Source organism: Pyrus communis, chromosome 1, assembly GCF_963583255.1.
Source record: "Pyrus communis chromosome 1, drPyrComm1.1, whole genome shotgun sequence".
Lineage (NCBI taxonomy): Eukaryota > Viridiplantae > Streptophyta > Magnoliopsida > Rosales > Rosaceae > Pyrus > Pyrus communis.
This window is the reverse complement of record NC_084803.1, coordinates 25,878,835-25,902,530: the sequence shown is the minus strand read 5'-3', so window position 1 is coordinate 25,902,530 and position 23,696 is coordinate 25,878,835. Positions and strand designations below refer to the sequence as shown.

Below are 23,696 nucleotides of genomic sequence, written 5' to 3'. Positions count from 1 at the left end.
ACGCTTCTAATGCTATGCTAAGGAATTGAAGGATATTTTGCTATAAACCCGTTCACAAGATTCATCATTGCAATCTAGGTACTTGTAAAATCATGGTCTAAATGTTGATTGTGAGCTCATGATTTTCCAAGGGTGGAGAAGGTGGACCGAGATGCGAATACCTCAGAAATTTGGTCATTGACTCAACAACTTTAATCATACTAGGGTGCACAGACAGACCAGCGGTGCCACTATATCATGTATTCTGGAAAGGTAGACGAAGTCTGCCAATTCCACCGAGATTAACCATTCTCGTCCGGAAGAAACTAAAACCTAATCCGATCAAGGATCATATAAGTTTCCTATATTCTTGGAGATTCTTCCTATCTAGGGATTGACGTGTGCATCAGTAATCATACTCCTAAGAGGATGCAATAACTACTCTTAGATATTCTCTGGAATTCTCTTGGTTTAATATAGATTCTATATCTTAAAAAGTCTATCTCGCTTAACTATTATAAATACACCCTCGAATCCACCCTTGATAACGCAATTATCAATGAAACCTTCGCCTTTGCTTAGGATTACCTCTCCTTCTTCTTATTTTTTAATTGCTAAAAGTGTTGAAGTCTACCACCGCTTCGCCTCAAGGAGCTTTAACTCGAACGGAGTGAGAGGTCAAGTTTTGAGCGCCTCATTGGTCTTCCCTTGCGGGACGGTTGAGCTCCCTTTTCAATGGACTTCTTCACAGCGTCATCAAACCTGTTCATCATCTTCATCTTCATCTTCTTCTTCTATAGTCTAGGCAATTCTAGAGTTCCGACAGAGCAAATTCCCTTTTTGTCTCCCTCGTTAATCTAGAACGGCTAAGAAATAAAGAAGTCAGAGCAAAGTTTGATGATAGCATTTTGCTCCCTCTGGGACCATGATTTTCTAGGATTGGAGGAAGGTTGATCTAACTACAACTGCCTCAGTGTCCATCATGGACTCGATAGCTCCAAGCAAAGGGGAATGTTGTTACAATTAAATCTAGCACATGTGTGGTTATGCAAATTATTAGTAGATTGTATTTAGAATACTAAGAACTTATCTCTTTATGAGTGCATTACTTCTTGTTGGAATTTTTAAGTGGTATTTCAAAATACAAAATCTCATCTTAAATTTCCTTTGTTAGTTATTTTTGCCCCATATTTCTTGTTCATGTTTTATTTTAATTAGGTTGTTAAACTGGTAATTTCATAGGGTTTTGGTTGACAATGAGTGTTTTATTAATTAGTAGAGATTATATTTGATCCTTTATTCGATTTAATTTTCTCTCTGTGAATTATCTTTGAATTGACCATATCTTTAAAATTAACTTTTGTGTTTAAACTTTCATACTACACATTGAATGGATTTGATATCAAATTAAGTTTTGATCCCAATCTTATTTCTTTGACCATTTGACATATGTAATTTAATTGTTTCTATTGGCTATTATTTTCAAATCGGTTGAAACAAAATTCTTTAGTTACATAGCATTGGTTTTAACGTATTGGTTAAATGATTAAATTAGTTGTATAGATGTTACAATCTTTTGATTTAATTTTTTCAATTGCCACGGTCATATGACAGTTTTCTGGGGCTCAGCCTCTTCTATTTATACTGGCAGCCACAAGTCTTTTTGAGATATAAGACCATCCTCTCTATTAATCAAGTGCTTACTCTAAAAAATTATTGGTTTTCAAGTTCATTTTCTTTTTAAGGGAAAGATTCAAGTTGTTCATTTACCATAACTTGCTACATCGAAATTCTAACATAACCCGCTACACCGAAATTCTATCTCTGAGGGGCGAAATCTATTCTTAAGGACAATGACTTACACGCCTCAACTTAATTTTTGTTTGTGGTCAAAGAAGCATCAGCCAGTTTGTGTTCGAAAGACAGTCATCAACGACATATTTTCCAACAATCTTAAGAATAGATCATGGACACTACCATTTCCATTGCCATTGCTACTGCTTCTGTTGTTGCTACTACTGCCTTCGTTGCTGCTACTACCAAGCTTCCTGATGTTTCCAAGATCGACACTTTCAATGGAGCCCATTTCAAATGCTGGCAAGAAAGAATTTTCTCCGCACTTGACATTATCAACCTTGTTGGCTACCTTACCAAGCCCAAGCCAAAAGAAGGCACCGACATCTATAAGAAGGATTTAGAAGAATAGGAGAAAGGTAACAAAATATCTAGGCACACAATTTTGAGCACACTTTTCAATGAGCTTTTTGATATCTATTGTTCTTACAAGACTGCAAGTGAGATTTGGGAAATTTTGAAAAAGAAGTATGTAGTTGAAGATGCTGGTACACAAAATATATATTGTTGGAAATTTTCTAAAACTCCAAATGGTAGAGGACAAGGATGTGTCACTACAAATTCATGAGGTACACAAGCTCATCAATGACTTGAAGAGCAAGGATATAGATTTGCCCGAAGTGTTCTTGCACGGAAGTCTCATTGAGAAGCTCATTGAATCATGGAAAGACTACAAGAATAACATGAAGCATAAGAAAAAACAAGTGAGTCTTAAAGATTTGATCATGCACATTCAAATCGAAGAAAAGAACCACATACAAGACCAAGCTAACAAAGCCAAAGAAATTTTATCCAAAGCAAATGTTGCTGAAGGTAAGTCTTTCAAGCCTTTATACAAGTCCAAGTTTCCTAATCACAATCATGGAAATAGGTTTCAATCCAGGTACAAGAACAAACTGGGGTCAACCAAAACTAACTCCCAATTCAAGAAACATGGAAACTGCTATGTGTGTGGAAAACCTAGGCATCATGCACATAAAAGCACGCATATGAAGATGAGTGATAACCCTGCTCGAGCAAATGTGGTTGAAGCTAGAAAACATTGTTGCTGCGGTCATTTCCAAGGTCAACATGGTGACAAGTGCGAAAGATTGGTTGGTAAACTCTGGGGCCACTATACATATTTGTGGAAATCGAAGTGCATTCACTTCCTTCACGCCAGTAGGGGATGGAGAAGAATAGGTTTTTATGGGTGACTCAAGAAGTTCAAGAGTTGTTGGAAAAGGAAAGGTTCTTCTCAAACTTACCTCTGGAAAACCTTTGTCCCTTAGTGATGTACTTTTTGTGCCTAATATCCGTTAAAAACTTATATCTGCTGAATTGATGTGAAATATTCTAACACTCAAATTAAAACCCTATGATTGTAGTATATGAAAGTACGGATCGCTTTAGGCCGGGGATTAGAAGGGATGCTAATCTACTCAAATTAAACTCTAAAACACTAAACTAGACTCAATAACAGCAAACTAGACTCTTATGACTCAAAACAAACTAAAAAGACTCAAAACATCACAAAATAATCAAATAGACTCAAACTAGACACTAAAGGATGATTTGGACGAAAATTACTTTTAACTTGACTCAAAACACTTAAAAACACAATTTTGGACAAATTCTAACTAATTTGACACAACAAAGTAAAGGGGGATTGGATTTTGGATGAAATTAAGGCAAAAACAAACAGATTTAAAGACTTAAACAACTTTGGACGAAATTAGGGAAAACTATGGGTGATAAGCTAGCTAGAGAGTCTTTCTCCACACATGACACACTGGCATACAAATTAATTTCCAGTTGTTTTTCCAATAAACCATGAACCTCAACACCCCAGATTAACCGTGAACAATACTAATTAACCCTCAGATTTTCCTTAAGTCATTGAATTGGATGGAATACGCACCGGCAACCAAATTATTCTTCAATAGTTCCCTACATGAACATCATAATAGAGATACAATCAAAGATCATTAAGTTTTGTGAAAATCATAAGCATTGACAAGGCATTCGTAACTATAAACAACATGATACTCATGCCAGGAATCTACTTAACACAATTGTGACTAGCAACCTCCACTACTTATGAATATAAGTTTATAACGATTGGGTGAAACTTCTGTATATTCTAGCATCAAATTCATGCATGCAAACTAAGCGGGCCCTCTTAATCAACACACAAGAATAAGTTCTTAATCAAATAGTTAAGTAAATTGTATTCACGATTTATGAAATCACAACTGAAAGTAATCAATTCATATTGCAAATATAATCATGGTTTCAAAGTCTCCTTTAGCTAAAACAAGTTTAGCTCCTCATGTTCGTAAAACAAAGATAATTAAACTTAAACATTGAAAATAAAGATAGAATACACCTATAAACATTCCAGGTGACTTCTCCTTCCTTCCTTGTTGCGACACAATGAGGATTTTCTGAATTTAGACTCTTGAGGTGTGGTGGATGGTGTGGTGTGAATTGTGGTGAAAAATGGGTTGAATGAGTGCTGTGGCATCATGTATTTATAGGGTGAAGGGAAAGCATGAAATTGGGCTGAAAATGAGAGGAATTAGGATTCCAAATCACCAAAGAATAATGACACTTTCATTCAGATTCCAGGGAGGACAAAGAATGATCCTTGCGGCAGATTTTAGAACTTCTAAAAGGGTTACATGCGGCATAAACTTAGGGCACAAAATAGGACTTCTAGAACTTGATATTTAGGAGATTTAATGTGAAAATGAGTCCTCTTTGCAGCTGGAAGAGAAAGGAGAAACAAAGGGAGAGGGAGTCGAAAGAGTGGCGGAGAAGGTTGAGGTGGAGGGAGCGGCTGAGGAAGGAGCGGGACCAGGTAAGGGAGAAGACGACGAGATCGATGTCATCGGTGGACTGGGGAAGAAGTTAAGGTTGATGAGTTTGTAGGGGTGGGCCCTACTTTTTTTTTTATAACAATATTTAAATAGTTTTAGTTTTAATTTTTTAAATCCAATTGGGTTAGGAAGTAGGCCCACCTCAAGCCACGTCAGCACTTAACAGAAAAATTGACAGAGGTCTAACATCGCAACAAATTTGTAAGACGAGGTAGTAATTTTTAAAACATGTGGTATAAGATTGTGATTTAGTCTATAATTGAAGTAGTTTTATGTAATTTACCTTAAATATTAAGAGCATCTCCAATTATTTTCTCTATTTTAAAGCAAACTTTTATATCCTAAATGAATTTCTATCTTAGGAGGTAGATAGAGAGCATTAGCAAATGAGAGATTATATTCACACACCCCAAATTACTTCTTCCATGCCATTTTAATTTTTTATTAATTTTCTATTAAGTGTTAGTAGTGTGTAAAAAAATATTAAAAAAGTAAAAAGGGTGTGAGAAGTAATTTGAGGTGTGTGAATATAACCTCTCTAGCAAAGTTGTTTGTTTGTATTTTTTTTTTTTTTGAAGTTCTCTCCAACTACTAGGTTACCGCGTGGTGGTTGGAATAGGATTCCATTGAAGATGGTGTAAGAAAGGTTCCATTCGGATCTAAATTGTGGGGATTCGAGAGATCTTCAGATTTTAGTCATTCATCGTATATCGTGCGATCAGAAATCATGTAATTTTTTTATTTAAAATTAAATATAAATAATACTTAATAAAAACTGATCACGCGATACAAATATAAAAGGTTAGAATGTAACAAAGTTGATTCGCAGAGGAACCCCTTTCGCAAATGAATTAAAAAGAAGACGGAAAGGAAAATAAAGAATGAAAGCTGCCAGCTAAGTATAGAGCTGAAAAGAAAGCCGAAGCCAAGTCATGGAAGCAAGCGTTTGACGCTTGAAATTGATTGTCGGTGGTCTCATTAGGCTGTCTCTCTCTGTCTCTGTCTGGCTTCTTCACAGTATCTAATTATAATGGAAACGTAAACCCAATTGTCATTGTAGTGAGGAGGGCGGGAGAGAGAGAGAGCTTTTTGATTTGTTGCTTGTAGTTGTAGTTGTTGTGTTGTTGCTCTTCAATTCCCTTGTCTTTTACGAAACCCAATTGCCAATTCAATCGATTTGATGCACCAAACACCTTCCGCATCTCTCACTCTCTCTCTCTCAAGGTCAGCTCCTCCATCGCTCTCGCAATTGCACATTTGCACAATCGGATTGTGAATTCTTTGCACTTGATTCGATCTCGTCCGAGTCCTCCTTCCTGTGAGAGAGCAATTGTGTGTTGATCTGTTCGTTTCTTCTGCAGAAAGAAGAACTGCAAGTGAGGAACAAGTCAATTCAGCTTCACTAGCTCACTCACACACTCAATTATGCTTCAATTTGTAGTAGAATTGTTAGATTTGTTATCTGATCCGGATTAATTGTGTTTGGGTGGCAGGCGGCTTTGAGGTGAGGTAGATCTGGAGAAGAGCAAAGCTGGTCTCTTCCCTTCACTGGTTTTTCCTAAGGAACCTTGAAGAGTAGCAGCCAAGCTGCCATGGCAACCACAGTGGGATGGAGGTATGCTGCCACCAATGGCAGCACCCTTACACCTAATGATCTGGTACCCTTACCCGTACCCGCATTTATGTCGGTTTTGTTTCATTTCTTATGTGGGTTTTTCTCTATTATGAATATGTTGTTGTGTGGGATGCACAAGATCCCATTTACCATCTTCTTGTTTTAATGTCCAATCTATATGCCACATTCTGCTGCACAGTGTTTGGTATACATTATTACTCTACAGTCTAGAAGTGCGTAAACGCATAATGGATTGTTTTCTCTTTGCTTTTGTTCTTGTGATTTCAGGAAAGGAATGGTGATGCAAAAGTTCAAGATTCAGAGCCCCCAACACCACATTCTCTTATAAAAATGGGTTCACGGTCAGTTAAAATTTCTTTCTGCAAATTTTTTTGGCGAGTGAAGTTGGTAGAATGAACTTGTTTGCCACTTGATAATCATTAAGGTAATAGTGGGTTATGCTAGTGGGTATTTTGCTGCTTTCTGTGGGCAAGTGTCTGCTTGTGGCAGGATGGAGAAATACTTGTACCGGTCTCTCTTAGGAAATAGCACTTCCATTAACGATAGTCCACTTCTGTGTCTAATCCTAAGGGTGGAGGTCATATAGTTCCAAAATGATTTCACGCAAAAGAAGCTGGGGATCTGGTTGCTTACTTTTTTTTAATGTGGCTTATCTACTCTTCTATACAAAGTCTCTCCGTTCTAGCAAAACTGGTTCTTTGTTTAGTGGCTTATGAATCAATCAAGAACCACACCTTCTGTCTCAAATTTATGACAGAATTAATACTGTTTTAAGAAACAGTTTTTCATATCATAATCATGCCTTAGAAGTTCTTAGCTCCATCACAGGAGAAAGAACATGTAGAGTGTTGTATTCAATAGGCAGGAAGATTGACAACGATATAGGTAGTTTTTCTTGAGATTTCCTACACAGCATATCCCTTCCAACGCATTATATGCTTACTATGTTGGTGGATTTTTCCAATAAATGCTGTTATGATAGAATCAGTACTTGTTCTTTGAAGCAATGATGCATTTTGGTTACCTTTAGGTGGATGTCTTTTTGAGTTTTTAATTTTTTGTATAATTTTTATGGGGTTGAGTTGTTTGGCGGAATTTAACTAGTGATCTATGTCTTCTGCAATCTGTAAATAAATGAGAACCAATAAAAGGTTGTCAATTTGAAACACTAAGTTTCACCATCAATTATTTTCTCTGAGGTTATAGGATTTGTTTTTCTTCCTTTATATTTGAAATTCTGTTCTCTTGTAATTACGTCCTGTTGTTTTACATTTTTTCAGTGTGTTTTCTTGTTTTAGATGTAGCTAATAGGTGTGTATTATGTAATGAGGGCCACCTTGTCCCCGGTGTTGTATTTCTTTTGGTAATACAAGCTGTGTTTATTATAAAACGAGGGGATAATTCTGACTAAATTATCTTTGGTTCTCAAATTTCTTACAGAGACCGTAGTAGTAGCATGGAGGATGCAGATGGGACATTGGCAAGTGTTGCCCAATGCATTGAGCAGCTGCGTCAAAGTTCCTCATCTGTACAAGAGAAGGAGTATTCGTTGAAGCAGTTGCTTGAGCTTATTGATACTCGTGAAAATGCTTTCAGTGCTGTTGGATCTCACTCTCAAGCAGTCCCAGTGCTTGTTTCTCTTCTTCGATCAGGTTCAGTTGGAGTTAAGATACAAGCTGCTACTGTTTTAGGCTCTCTCTGCAAGGAGAATGAACTAAGGGTGAAAGTCTTGCTTGGAGGATGCATTCCGCCTTTGCTTGGTCTACTCAGGTCCAGCTCAGCAGAAGGGCAAATTGCAGCTGCAAAGACAATTTATGCTGTTTCCCAAGGTGGTGCCAGGGATCATGTTGGATCAAAAATATTTTCAACCGAAGGAGTTGTGCCAGTGCTGTGGGAGCAGCTACAGAAAGGGATCAAGACTGGCAGTTTGGTTGATAGCTTGTTGACTGGAGCATTAAAGAACCTATCCAGCAGTACTGAGGGATTCTGGACTGCAACCTTCCAAGCTGGAGGAGTGGATATACTTGTGAAGTTGCTGACAACTGGACAGTCAAGCACTCAAGCTAATGTGTGCTTTCTTCTTGCATGTATGATGGTGGAAGATGCATCCGTCTGTTCTAAGGTGCTGGCCTCAGAGGCTACCAAACAACTTCTCAAGCTTTTAGGATCTGGAAATGAAGCTTCTGTTAGAGCAGAAGCTGCAGGTGCTCTTAAATCTCTTTCTGGCCAGTGTAAAGAAGCAAGGCGGGAAGTAGCTAACTTCAATGGCATTCCTGTATTGATAAATGCTACAATAGCCCCTTCAAAAGAATTCATGCAGGGTGAGTATGCCCAAGCGTTGCAAGAGAATGCTATGTGTGCTTTAGCAAATATTTCTGGTGGGTTGTCATACGTCATCTCAAGCCTTGGGCAAAGCCTTGGATCTTGCACCTCACCTGCTCAAATTGCTGATACATTAGGGGCTTTAGCTTCAGCTCTGATGATATATGATAGTACAGCAGAATCTAATAGAGCATCAGATCCTGTGGTTATTGAGCAGACATTGGTTTCACAGTTCAAACCGCGTTTACCATTTCTTGTTCAGGAACGAACCATAGAGGCCCTTGCAAGTTTGTATGGGAATTCTGTACTCTCAGTTAAACTCGCCAATTCGGAGGCAAAACGTTTGCTTGTTGGTTTGATCACAATGGCAACAAATGAAGTTCAGGATGAGCTAATGAGAGCTCTTCTTACACTATGCAATAGTGAGGAAAGTCTGTGGCGTGCGCTTCAAGGCCGTGAAGGGGTTCAACTGTTGATATCACTTCTTGGGCTTTCATCAGAACAGCAGCAAGAATGTGCAGTTGCACTGCTTTGCGTGCTTTCTAATGAGAATGATGAAAGTAAATGGGCTATTACTGCTGCTGGTGGCATACCTCCACTTGTTCAGATTCTGGAGACAGGATCGGCAAAAGCCAAGGAAGATTCAGCATCAATCCTTAGGAACCTATGCAACCACAGTGAAGATATACGTGCATGTGTTGAAAGCGCTGATGCTGTTCCTGCATTATTGTGGCTTCTAAAGAATGGAAGTTCAAACGGAAAAGAAATTGCAGCAAAGACTTTAAATCATTTGATCCATAAATCTGATACAGCAACCATCAGCCAACTTACTGCATTATTGACCAGTGATCTACCAGAATCTAAAGTGTATGTTTTGGATGCTTTAAAAAGTATGCTGTCCGTGGTCCCCCTCAGCGATATATCACGTGAAGGTAGTGCTGCTAATGATGCAATTGAGACAATGATAAAATTATTGAGCTCAACTAAAGAAGAAACTCAAGCCAAGTCTGCATCAGCTTTAGCTGGAATTTTTGGATCCAGGAAGGACTTGCGTGAAAGTAGCATTGCTGTTAAAACTCTTTGGTCCGCCATTAAGTTGATTAGTGTTGAATCTGTATATATCCTTGCAGAGGCCTCACGCTGCCTTGCGGCAATATTTCTTTCGATTAAAGAGAACCGGGATGTGGCAGTTGTTGCTCGAGATGTATTATCTCCATTAGTTGTGCTTGCTAACTCTTCAGTTCTGGAAGTTGCAGAACTAGCAACATGTGCTCTGGCCAATCTTATTTTGGACAGTGAAGTTTCAGAGAAAGCTGTTGCTAAAGATATTATTTTCCCAGCTACTAGAGTTTTGCGTGAAGGCACGGTATCTGGAAAGACCCATGCAGCAGCAGCAATTGCTCGCTTGCTCCATTCTCGTCAAATTGATTATGCTTTAACTGATTGTGTGAATCGTGCTGGAACTGTTCTTGCATTAGTTTCTTTTCTAGAATCTATTAATCATGATTCTGTTGGCACATCAGAGGCACTTGAGGCACTTGCTATTCTATCCGGGTCAGAAGGAGCTACTGGAGAAATAAAACCTGCATGGGCAGTTTTAGCTGAATTCCCGAAAAGCATAACCCCAATAGTTTTGTCCATTGCTGATGCAACACCCTTGTTGCAGGATAAGGCTATTGAAATATTATCACGGCTTTGCAGAGATCAGCCTGATGTATTGGGGGACACAGTTGCCACTGCTTATGGATGTATTTCATCAATTGCCAAAAGGGTGATCAATTCAACGAAATCGAAGGTTAAAACTGGAGGAACTGCACTCCTTATTTGTGTTGCAAAAGTTAGTCATCATAGAGTTGTGGAAGATCTGAGTGAATCAAACTTGTGCACCCATCTAATTCAAGCTCTTGTTGCAATGCTTAGTTCTTTGGGAAACCCAGGGAATAATGAGAATGATTCTATTGGCATTTATAGGCATAGTAAAGAGGAAACAAAGATTGATGAATCTTATTCAAGCACAGTAGTAATTAGTGGTGTCAATTTAGCTATGTGGCTACTGTCTGTTCTTGCCTGTCACGATGAAAGGTGCAAAATTGAGATTATGGAGGCTGGGGCTGTGGAAGTCCTCACTGACAGGATCTCAAATGATTTCTCACCCTACTCTCAGGTAATGAACTCTCTCATTTTGCTTAATGGTTCACTCAATAAGGAAGAAGATCATGATACATTTCATTATTTCTAAATTTGTATCTATGCAGCTCCATCATAGAAAACTTTTGCTCTCTACCTAACTGCTTACTTATCCATTAAATATTGTTTGTAGTTCTAATGATCTAACCTGGTTTGGTCCTTGGTGTAATATATGCAGATTGAGTTTAAAGAAGATAGTAGCATATGGATTTGTACTTTGCTGCTGGCAATCTTGTTTCAAAACAGAGACATCATACGAGCACATGCAACCATGAAATCTATACCTGTACTTGCAAACTGGTTGAGATCAGAGGAGATGCCCACCAGATATTTTGCTGCACAGGCAATGGCCAGCCTTGTCTGTAATGGTAGCAGGGGGACTCTTCTATCTGTTGCAAATTCTGGAGCAGCAGGCGGGCTCATTTCCCTACTTGGCTGTGCGGATGTTGATATAAGTGATCTTTTGCAGTTGTCAGAAGAGTTTGGTTTAGTGCGTTATCCTGAGCAAGTTGCACTCGAGAAGTTGTTCAGAGTTGAAGACATAAGGGTTGGTGCCACTTCTAGGAAAGCAATACCTGCACTTGTTGATCTTCTCAAACCCATTCCAGATCGTCCTGGAGCACCATTTTTAGCACTCGGGCTTCTGACTCAGCTTGCAAAAGACTGTCCATCAAATAAAATTGTAATGGTAGAATCAGGAGCTTTGGAAGCACTGACCAAGTATCTTTCACTTGGCCCTCAAGATGCAACTGAGGAAGCTGCTACAGATCTGTTAGGTATACTATTTGGCAGTGCTGAAATTAGGAGACATGACTCTTCATTTGGTGCTGTTGGTCAACTTGTGGCAGTTTTACGGTTAGGTGGAAGGGCTTCAAGGTACAGTGCTGCTAAAGCATTGGAAAGCTTATTTTCTGCTGACCATATAAGGAATGCAGAAAGTGCTCGACAAGCTGTTCAACCCTTGGTGGAGATTCTCAATACTGGTTCTGAGAAGGAGCAGCATGCTGCAATTGCTGCGTTGGTAAGGCTGCTGAGTGAAAATCCATCAAGAGCCTTAGCAGTTGCAGACGTTGAAATGAATGCAGTGGATGTTCTTTGCAAGATTCTTTCATCAAATTGCTCAATGGAGCTGAAAGGGGATGCTGCCGAGTTGTGTTGTGTTCTCTTTGGGAATACAAGAATCAGGTCAACAATGGCTGCGGCTCGATGTGTGGAGCCTCTGGTGTCTCTTCTTGTGACTGAGTTCAGTCCTGCGCAGCATTCAGTTGTCCGTGCGTTGGATAAACTTGTTGACGATGAGCAACTGGCAGAACTTGTCGCTGCTCACGGTGCAGTTATTCCTCTTGTAGGTCTTCTCTATGGTAAGAATTACCTGCTCCATGAAGCTATTTCCAGAGCCCTTGTAAAATTAGGGAAAGACAGACCTGCTTGTAAGATGGAAATGGTGAAAGCTGGAGTGATTGAGAGCATACTTGACATCCTCCATGAGGCACCCGATTTTCTCTGTGCTGCTTTTGCAGAACTGCTCCGAATATTGACCAACAATGCAAGCATTGCTAAGGGACCATCTGCTTCAAAAGTGGTTGAGCCTCTTTTTGTGCTGCTAACAAGACCAGAGTTTGGGCCTGATGGGCAGCATAGTGCACTACAAGTTCTTGTCAACATTTTGGAGCATCCACAGTGTCGTTCTGACTATAAGTTGACATCCCACCAAGCTATTGAACCTATTATTCCCTTACTTGATTCTCCTGCACCAGCAGTACAACAGTTGGCCGCTGAGCTTCTGTCACATTTACTCTTTGAAGAGCAACTTCAAAAGGATTCAGTGACTCAGCAAGTGATTGGTCCTCTTATACGGGTTCTTGGCTCTGGTATACACATATTGCAGCAGAGAGCTGTGAAGGCCCTTGTTAGTATTGCGCTAATATGGCCGAATGAAATAGCAAAAGAGGGTGGTGTCACTGAACTGTCCAAGGTGATATTGCAATCAGATCCATCTCTTCCTCATGCCTTGTGGGAATCGGCTGCTGCTGTTTTATCAAGCATTCTGCAGTTTAGTTCTGAATTTTATTTGGAAGTGCCTGTTGCTGTTTTGGTAAGGTTGCTTCGTTCTGGCACAGAAGGCACAGTAATTGGTGCATTGAATGCTCTTCTGGTACTGGAAAGTGACGACGCAACAAGCGCAGAAGCAATGGCTGAAAGTGGTGCTTTAGAGGCTCTTTTAGAACTTCTCAGATCTCATCAGTGTGAGGAAACTGCTGCAAGGCTTTTGGAAGTATTGTTGAACAATGTGAAGATCAGAGAAACTAAGGCTACCAAGTCTGCCATATTACCGTTGTCTCAGTACCTCTTGGATCCACAAACCCAAGCCCAGCAAGCAAGGTTGCTAGCAACTCTAGCTCTTGGTGATCTATTCCAGAACGAGGGCCTTGCTCGAAGTACTGATGCTGTTTCAGCTTGTCGTGCACTAGTAAATGTGCTTGAAGACCAACCTACTGAAGAAATGAAGGTTGTAGCGATATGTGCTTTGCAAAACCTTGTCATGTACAGTAGATCTAATAAAAGAGCAGTTGCTGAGGCTGGTGGCGTCCAGGTTGTGTTGGATCTGATTGGTTCAAGTGATCCAGATACATCTATTCAGGCTGCAATGTTTGTTAAACTTCTGTTTTCAAACCATACCATTCAAGAGTATGCTTCTAGTGAGACAGTAAGGGCCATTACTGGTAAGTTAATTTTGGCTTTTACGCAGAATTTTATTCAGCTATCTAAGGAGCAATAACTTCTTTAGTTTTATTGTGGTTAAAAGTTATCAAAATGATGCTATGCAGTTTGCGACATGGTAGAACCCTTGGGTTGAAACATGAACATCAATGATTAAGTAATCTGCTAATTTATATTTAATTTTTGTTGAAGTGTTAAAGTTAGATTAATCGTTTTGGTTCAACCGCATAATTCATTGAGAAAATAGCTACAATAAACATGTTTTGGCATTTGGTTTACAGAAATGATCATTTTTCAGTAATGATGACATATAGATCATATATCGACGACACGACAATGACATAACAACACAACGATGATATAATGATGACAAAATAAACACTGATCATTTCCAGAACAAAATGTCAAAATATGTTTAGGGAATTGTTAGCACTCTAAAAATCTCATTTGGCACTCCATACTTTCTATAATTAGAAAGAAAAATACACTTGTGAGGAGTGTAGAATGAGATTTTTGGAGTGCTAATAACAGTTTGTAGCTAATTGCCCTAATTCATTTTAGTTTATGGAATCGGAGGTTTCAGTTGTTGCTTGGATACCTTGCTGCTGAAGCAGATGTTTTTCTTTGTTCTTTTAGAAAAATAACTGATATGATTGTTTTGGCCTCATTAGCTGCTATCGAGAAGGATTTATGGGCAACTGGAACTGTGAATGAGGAGTATCTGAAAGCTCTGAATGCTCTGTTTAGCAATTTCCCACGACTTAGAGCCACAGAACCTGCAACGTTAAGCATTCCTCATCTTGTTACATCCCTCAAGACAGGGTCTGAGGCAACTCAAGAAGCTGCCTTGGATGCACTCTTTCTTCTTAGGCAAGCTTGGTCAGCATGCCCAGCTGAAGTTTCTAGGGCTCAGTCAATTGCTGCAGCCGATGCAATCCCCTTGCTGCAATACTTAATTCAGTCTGGCCCACCTCGGTTTCAGGAGAAGACAGAATTTTTGTTACAATGTTTGCCTGGGACATTGGTTGTGATAATCAAGCGTGGAAATAATATGAAGCAGTCAGTGGGAAACCCTAGTGTTTATTGCAAGATTACACTGGGCAACACTCCACCTAAGCAAACTAAGGTAAAATGGTTTTAAATGTGTTCTCTCCACTACCCTTTCTATTCATAAGTGATATGAATCTTATTTTTGTCGTTTGATCGAATATATGAATCTTATTTTGGAACTTGAAGAAATGAAAAATTATATTTTATTAAATGACTAAATCCTAGTCTTCATACAGCCGAGCGCAATGATGTTCTAGGATTCATACGGCCGACCCCACTTAGTGGGAAAAGGCTTTGTTGTTGTTTGACTAAATTCTAGTCTTCATACTGACATATTGAAGTAGAATTCTCTGTAACTGTGATCCTTGTTGAATTGTAGGCCATTTACTGTACATATTAAACGGAGTACATTTGATTGCAAAAACAGTAGAAATATGGAAACTAAATAAATTTCATATTAAACGGAGTACATTTGATTGCAAAAACAGTAGAAGTATGGAAACTAAATAAATTAGCCATGTTGATTGCGTTTCTAGGGATATTACAGTGTTCTTTTTCTGTTACTCCAGTGATACGGGGACCTTGATATGGTGCCATTTTAACCTCTCACCATGAACTTCTGAATTTACAGGTGGTTTCAACTGGCCCTAATCCAGAATGGGATGAAAGCTTTTCATGGTCCTTTGAGAGTCCCCCGAAGGGCCAGAAGCTCCACATATCTTGCAAGAACAAGAGCAAAATGGGAAAGGTAAGTGGGCAAAGATATTGCAAACATATAGGCACCTTTCACTACAATAAGAGTATCTCTTTTCTCATCTGATCCTTCATTTTTGTTCTACCAAGTAAGTGGTAACCTTTTCTCGTTTGATATATTGACAGAGTTCATTCGGAAAGGTAACCATCCAAATTGATCGCGTAGTAATGCTGGGAGCAGTTGCCGGAGAGTACACTCTGTTGCCAGAAAGCAAAAGTGGGCCCTCACGGAATTTAGAAATAGAGTTCCAGTGGTCTAACAAGTAACAACAAAACCCATATTGAGTTTTTGTTATGATTCTTCTGCAAATGAATTATCAGGTGAAATATGTTCAAAAAGAGAATTCTTATTTTTTTCTTTTTCTTTTCAGTGTGAATTATTTATCATGTGAATGTACATAATACCCCAAAGATTTTGATTTTTTGTCAAAAGTCCATTGAGTAGTCATTTGTGAATGTATTCTTTTATAACTTGTGGGAAACATGTAACTTTCTTGTGTGGTTGTCAATGTTGGGACGAAATAATGAAAGTTGTTTATCGGTTTCGGGTTCCTTCATCTGTCCATGTAATTTCGACTTTGTGATTCTTGTGTTATTGAATGTTAATGTACTTTTTTGGTTAAATGCTAAACTTTGTGACCCCAAAACCAAATTTTAGACGAAGAATGGCGGATAATTTAGACGTCCATGTACAAGTGGGTGAGGATGGTATTGAGTTTGGCAAGTTGAGTGTGCTATTTTTATGGTGATCTAATGGGATTAATTGTGGTATTCCTCTTCACTTGTAAGTGAGATATCTTAGATCTGATTCTCGTCAAAACTGAAATTGAACCACATTATTATGACAAGCCCATCATCAAGCTTAGTTTACTCCCCGCCCTTAGTGTAGATAATATCGTTTGTTAAAAAAAAACAAATGAGAGTAAAAGGAAGGTGCATATTGTTCAGTGGAATCAAGTTTGCCTTAAGAAACCTAATGGTGGTCTTTGGGTTAAAAAAAAACAGTTCATGTTAATCAAGCCCTCCTTGCTAAGTGGAAACTTTCGCATCAATGAGGTATTTGGGAATGTACTTTCGTTTTCCATAGGTGTCTGCCGAAATTTTTTTTTTTGCTTATATGGTTTATATGACTTATATTTCTTGTACTTATGCTTATATTTTATATAACAACTATATTGATGCTGTCACTTTCCAAATTCATGGTCAATATTAAATGAAAATATGACACATGTACTTGCGACACGAGTTTACAGTACAAACGAAGGGACTTACTTGAAATATTTCAGAGTAGACTTTTTATTCAAAATAAGGAGAGCATAGATGAGTTTTGCATAAACATTACAATACGAAAATATGAGTTTATTTGGTAATTACGTAGAAAACATCATTTCTTCGTTTTATTTCATAGTCCTCCCGCGCCCCCTTGAATCTACTTATTTATGAAAAAGCCAACGGAGTAGGATAAGGAGTTGCACAAACTCAGTAAGTATCACAAAACAAACAAATACAACTATGCGTTTAAGAAAGATCATGATTGAACAGTAAGGACGAATGTGTTAGTGCACTGTCTGTAAGTATATAACTCATCTTCTTAGCATCACTATAGATTGGTAAGCTCACACACAAAACATGTAGTATAACAGGTTATAAGCCGCAACATGCTAAGGTTAAACTTCTATACTTTCGAAGCTATACCCGAGGGTCGAATTACCCACAAGTATAATAGTGCACCATCTAAACGGAAGAGGGGCCACAATTATCTTTCAATATCAATAACTCCTTTTAGTATGGGGGTAATATACTTGTCCATCACAAATATGAAAACTGCTAAAACGTACTCAACCAAATAATTATTAAAAAGTAGGAATATATATGTAAAAAGTAATGAACTTGCTAAAACCTAAACAAAAGGAGACACGTTAGAGTAGATTTGAATAATAAAGATAAGTTTATGTATAAAATAAAACGACGAAATTGTAGCAATGGTCCCTCAACTTTAACCCAATTGGAGTAATGGTCCCTCAACTTTATTTCCATTACCATTGGTCTCTTAACTTGTCAAAATATGTAGCTATGGTCATTTTCCTTAACACCGTCAATAACTTTGTTAAATTCAGTCATGTGCCTGGCACATTACACTGACTGTAGGGGTAATTAAGGAAACGTATTATTTCCCAGGTTGAAGTCAATACCCAAGCTTCCTCCACGCCCAATTCTCAAATTCCCACCATGTACATTCACCATCCAGTCAAATTCTTAATCATGATCATGAAAACAACATTCTAATCAAACCATTCCAGTCATGAATTTAAGTCATCAAAATACAATTCATAAGGCCTCCACGGTCTACGACTATCTACTACTCAAAAAAAGATAGCTACATCATCTAATCTAGGCCTCCATGGTCTATCCACATAAAAAAACAAGCATCAACATCATCCATTTCAAAACCACCATGGTCTTCACATCCTCCATCAGAAAACAACTGGTAACATCAACTAATCAAAGCCTCCTTGGTCCATGAACATAAAAAAAACACAAGCAGCAATATTATCTGTTTCAAAGCCTCCATGGTCTTCCCATCTTTCTAGAAGCTTGTGCCCCAGAACTTTGACCCACAAATCCATGTAAATCTGGTCTTGCTTGGTTCCCCATCCCCTTGTATCCACCCCTTCTCACCTAAATCAAAGAATCGATTAAGTGAATCAAATCAAATTGGCATATGATGTATGAGAAAATAATCAAAGATAAACTTACAGGTTGTTTTCCTTTTCCTTGTTGCACTGCTTGAGAACTGACATGTTGCTTTTTCTTTCCTTGAGAGTTAATTGGAACTCGTGTTTCAGTGTTCCCTTGAGAAATTTGTGTCCCTGAAGTTTGAGAGTTTGCTTGGGCATTTTGAGTTATTGCTTGAGTGTTTACTTGTTGAGTCTCCTGCATTAGCCCAAGAATGAATTAAATTGCAATTCAACATACAACACTTGCTAGTTTGGTTTTTTTGGATTTACTAAAGCATAAATATGTACCTGATTCTTATTTGTTGCATCCGTTGTTGTGATTTTCCACATCGTACTTTATTGTGCCCCAACTTTCTGCATTTACCGCAAGCTATCTCTACAAACCATTTTCTAAGTCTCTGAGGTTGTGGTGTGTCTTTGTGCTCACCCAATAGATTAGTTGGTGGTGGAGGATACTGTGCTTGTGGCTCAACTTCACCTACAGATGCAATTCTCTTTCTTTTTGGCCTGCCAGGTTGTTTCTTGCATATTGGAGGTTTCAATGGAGTTAAATCCGTCCTATCCCACAAATCCATTCCAGGAACGGGGTGGATCATAGTATCATAAGAGTTCAAGTATGCTTCCTTCTTGTAGCAGTCATGGACATAGGTGTTAACACTCTCATCTCTGGTGAATATACAAGCAATTGCATGTGAGCATGGGATCCCACATAAATCCCATCTCCTACATGAGCAAGTGGACTCCTTCAACTTCACTACAAACTGTCTACCACTTAAGTGCTGTACTAGGTACTCCTTCTCACTAGCCATCTTAGGAATACAACAAGTACTTTCCACTTTGCTTTTCTCAATTATCTTGAAAATCTTTGGACCAACTGGATGCTTCCAATTCCTCCCAACAGCTCTCCTATTGACCATCCTAAGCATGATATACATGTTGATGTTATCAAGAAGTCCCAAGATAGGCCTATTCCTTGCCACAAGAATAGTAGTATTAAAACTCTCACATAAGTTGTTAAGTAGAACATCACACTTATAGTGAGTATTAAAGTGAGATCTACTCCAATTATTAGCAGGCTTATCATTAAGTCATTCCCGTGCTTTTTCATGTAGATTTTTCATCTTTTCCATCTCTTCCTTCCACCATGGTACTATTGTTGCCCTTGCTACTGCCCATAAAATATTTTTCATTTCCAACCCTTGAAAACCAAAAGCCTTGAAGTTTTAATGTAAGTGCCTAACACATATCCTGTTCTCAGTAGTTGGGAGAAATTTTTTTATTGTTGATTCCAAACCCTTTTGCTTGTCACTTACAAAAGCCCATGCTAGGCCATTCTCAATTTTCAAATCAGCAGTCAAAAGCTCCAAAAACCAAACCCAAGTGCTATTGTTTTCTATTTCAACAATTGCATAAGCTATTGGGAATAAACCATTGTTGCTGTCAATCCCAACAGCTGTCAAAATCTGTCCAGAATGAGGGCCTTTAATAAAATAACCGTCAACTCCTATGACAGGCCTACAGCTTTCCAAAAAACCTTGTTTGCACAATGTCAAACACACCTAAATCATTTGAAAAAGAATATCATCACTGTCCATTTGAGTCTTCACCTTGATTGTGCTACCTTCGTTGATCTTCTTAAGCTCTTCCACACAGTCCCATAATTGTGCATATTACTCCACATAATCGTGTATTTGGCCATTGTTTCTCATATTTTCCAGTTTAAAAGTAGAGGTTATAAGCTCTAATTTGATATACATGTCGTTAAAAACGGATAAGAAACGAGTGAAATATGATTGTTTAAGTTTATAAAGTTCAAATATAAGAGTTTTTCCGCGATGTTGGCCGAGGATGCTTTGAAAGAGTTGATTTCTAAACATTTTCTACTGGAATGTTCATTTTCAAAGACCAAATGAAGGTGAGAAAACATATAAGATTCGTTTATAAGGAACGATAAACAATCTTTATATTTTGGACTAGTAAACCTATAATTATTTATTTATTTATTTATTTTTTGGTGATTGAACTCTTTAAACCGAACGGTTTGCTCCAGTTTTTCAAGAGTTTGAGTGATTCTAGTTTAGTCATAACTTTTTCATTTTATAACCTTTTTTCATGATTCAAAATCCAAAACAAACGAACTTTTTATGTAGACTGAGATGGTGTGGTGATCTTTTACCAAAATATAACGATATAAGATTGAAGTAGTGATATGCAGATACTGCACCAGTTGTTTTGATAAAAAGATGAAACGAAAATTTTGCCATAACTCCTTCATTACTTATTATGTTTGGGTGGTGCTATCCCACACACCCTTTGTTAATATTTATTCTTTGATTTTCTTCAATTCATTTGATCCGACAGCTAGAAATTGAGAGGGGTGTGTGGATAGCATCAGTACATGTTCCAATTTTTCTTTAAGATTAAGATTTTACAATCAATTCTAATTTTGGTGAACTACTATGTTCCAAAATAGTTTTAATGTTTTTCTCAAGTTTTGGTTACGATTTTTGCTAGGATTAAAAATCATTTTAGTCATTTTCCTTAATACCTTGACATAAACTCACAAACACAAATTGCTTACGTGTATATATTGAATTTATAATCAACAATTAGTATGTTTGGATCAACTTGAATCCAACTTATGAATGCAAAAATATTGTCACGCTCCAATTTGGAAACTACAGCCAAGTCATGGATTAAGGTGTGAATCACATCTCACTTATAGAATATGACATCTTTCATAATTAAAATGTGACAAAATAAAATAAATAAACGAATAGCTCCCTAGAAACTAACAATAAACAAACTAAGATTGAGTTTGTTTTTACTTTACAATACAACCTTCGTTCCAAATACATAAGGAAACCAACTCTAGTATAGACTTCTTGTTCCTTATCCAAACAAACCTTCTTAAACAAACTTAAAAAAACCTTAATTAACATAATAAGGTTTCATAAAAACACTCAAGCACTCTAATTTACAATATAAAGTTCCTTTAGACTTGCATTAAAATTCAACTACTTTTGAAGTCTTTGGTTCAGCACCTGTCAACAATTCATAAGGGTTGACCTTCTAGCTCAGTAAAGCTATAACCACAATGCATTCAACATAGAGAAAGAAATAATGATGCAGGAATGTAATGTTTCCTTTTCATCCTATTATGTTAACCCAGTTAACATATAACTCATTTCTCTCTTTTCATTGGTCATCTTGTCAAACTCTCAGCATCGTAATTTGAAACCTGATTTGATCGTTTTATCGGACTCTATTTGAAAGAGCTTCATTCCCTTTTCTCGCGCACTTTGGGCAGATTATAGATCTTGGTGCCTCGAGAGCGGACTCAACTACCTTTATTTCCATGTTTTCATAAATCTCATACTTTTTCAATTTGAGACTCTAACCAATAATCATGCAATAATCATAGTTACTCACTACCATTGATACTTTCACAACGATCACGACACAATCATTGTTGATGATAATTATAAAACAATATTAAAATTACATTTCAAAATAATAATATTCTTCAAAAATTATCAACCAAAGCCAAACTCATAAGCATTTGAATCATATTGTCAAGTAGTCCCACAATTAATTTCACCAAATAACATATATCAGGATCATGTGTATCAACTCAAGTTACTTCAGTTGGGAACTCTAACAGTTCACTTAACCCTAAACTCGAACACCAAAGTATTGTGAGACCCCGTATTTTGAAATAATATATATTTATTATTAATCTTTTATTTTATTATATATACATATATGTTGTTAGATTTCTATGAAATGTGTTTTTCTTGAGTTAATAGGATCTTATTAGAAGTTACCATGCACATGTTTTCAAAACAACATTATAGTTGTTGGCACCTTAGTTTAACCCAACATGCCTATTTACTTTAGCTTATCTATTAAATCTTTTTAATAAACTTCCTAGAAAATTCTATAAGTCAGTTAAAGCATTGTGGTAATATATGGTGGTATAGACTTCCACTAAAGCTTTTTTAAGTGATGATTATCCTAACCAATGTAATGGGCGTCTCTTATGTTCTATCTCCACAATTTATTGGGCAGTCACTTGTCATTTCCAAGTCAATTTACTTCACTACACATGCTTGTAGGAGGATTTAGATTCATTGATTTGGTTGGGATCTGTAGCCACCCAAACCAACCAATTAGAGAATAAAGTTGGCCGCCTTAATTGGAGTATAAATAGGAGCAATGCTCCTTTGTTTTTACACCACAAAGCAGCATGCAATACATGCATTACGTTGAAAGTGAGTAATGAAAGAGGAGATAAGCATACGAAGTACTCATGGAGTAAGAAGTGAGGTGTTTTGCTCGTGCAGTGCATAGCTTTGGATTCAAGGTAGGGGAATTTGAGGATTAATTAATTACATGTGTTATTTGTATTACATGAAATGTGGAAATGTTAACATGCTATAGATTCAATTGTTGGCTTAAATGTGACATATTATACAAGTGGTATGTTTTATACTAGCATAATCATTATCATTTGTCAATGAAGTAAATGAGTTAGTTGGATTGTGGGACAATGTGGAAATTAGCTTTTGTGTAGTTGAATCTGTTCATTGTGAAATTAGTTCCAAGCGAGCCCGGTGTGCACATTAGAATAGGGTATCAACGGGATAAATTGTTGGGCTGGAGATCAATGAATTAGATAAGATGACTAACAAAAGGGGTTTATGAACTTGGGATATTTTTATATATCAAAGCACACGGGACCACAATGGTAAAATGCACGGTATTGAACATGCATATCTGTTTGTTTTTAATATATAGATTAATGGGTTGGGTAGAAAAGAAACACATCCTTGCATTACTCATAAAACATTAATAACATTAATCACATAACACATTGGGCCCCTCTTGAGCTTTTAGCTTACCTCGTATTAATTGTGTTACGTGAGTAGAGACAGAAATCTAGTGGCTGACTTGGAAGAAAGAGACTGCTTGTAAATAATTTAAAACTTTTTGAGGAGATATTGTTGTTTCTTTTCCGTGTAATGACTGTGTATATTATCTTGTTTAATGAAATGTTTTCATTCAACACAATCACCTGTTGTTACATTGAGGGTTTTTATCACCAATGATCCCTGAGATTTACCAAACTCATCATTTTGGTCCTTCACTTTCAAAATCAATCAATGTCATCCTTGACATTCATTACTGCACATCAATTTGGTCATTCTGTTTAGATTTCATCAATTATTTTGTTAGTTTGTATATGGGACCTTCAAATCCAATAAAATGATGACACGTGAATTATACAAAAAAAGGGTTTTTATCGCACATGGTTCCCGACATTGATCAAACTCCTCATTTTGGTCACTGAGTTTCAAAAATCAATAAATTCGGTCCCTGACTTTTACTACCACACATCAATTTAGTCATTCTGTTAAAATTTTGTTAATATTTTTTGTTAGTGTGATAACATGGTCCCACTAATCCAACCATATGGCGCCACATGGATTAACTATAAAAAAAACTTAAAAAACTTTTTCTTATAGTTAATCCACTTGGTGCCATATAATTGGATTAGGGGGACCACATCATCAGACTAACAAAAAATATTGA

At 37.4% G+C, this 23,696-nt stretch overlaps 1 protein-coding gene across 2 annotated transcripts; it reads left to right on the top strand.

Moving 5' to 3' along the window:
* Positions 1–5,616: 5,616 nt before the first annotated feature.
* Positions 5,617–15,915, top strand: LOC137736747 (protein CELLULOSE SYNTHASE INTERACTIVE 1-like). Of its 2 annotated transcripts, none has more exons than XM_068476009.1 (8): positions 5,617–5,918; positions 6,188–6,352; positions 6,598–6,671; positions 7,771–10,816; positions 11,018–13,562; positions 14,232–14,686; positions 15,242–15,358; positions 15,490–15,915. In XM_068476009.1, the coding sequence occupies exons 2-8, from the start codon at positions 6,287–6,289 to the stop codon at positions 15,628–15,630; spliced, it is 6,444 nt and encodes a 2,147-aa protein (XP_068332110.1). In that variant the 5' UTR covers positions 5,617–5,918; positions 6,188–6,286; the 3' UTR covers positions 15,631–15,915. The 2 variants fall into 2 exon arrangements, with proteins under 2 accessions (XP_068332110.1, XP_068332102.1); XM_068476001.1 differs by having other exon boundaries at positions 5,617–6,070.
* The last annotated feature ends 7,781 nt before the right edge of the window (positions 15,916–23,696 follow it).

Coding starts and splice junctions, on each gene's coding strand:
- LOC137736747 (XM_068476009.1), top strand. CDS start 6,287: ATGGCAACCACAGTGGGATGGAGGTATGCTGCCACCAATGGCAGCACC. Junction 10,817..11,017: donor ATTTCTCACCCTACTCTCAG/GTAATGAACTCT, acceptor TAATATATGCAG/ATTGAGTTTAAAGAAGATAG. Junction 15,359..15,489: donor ACAAGAGCAAAATGGGAAAG/GTAAGTGGGCAA, acceptor ATATATTGACAG/AGTTCATTCGGAAAGGTAAC.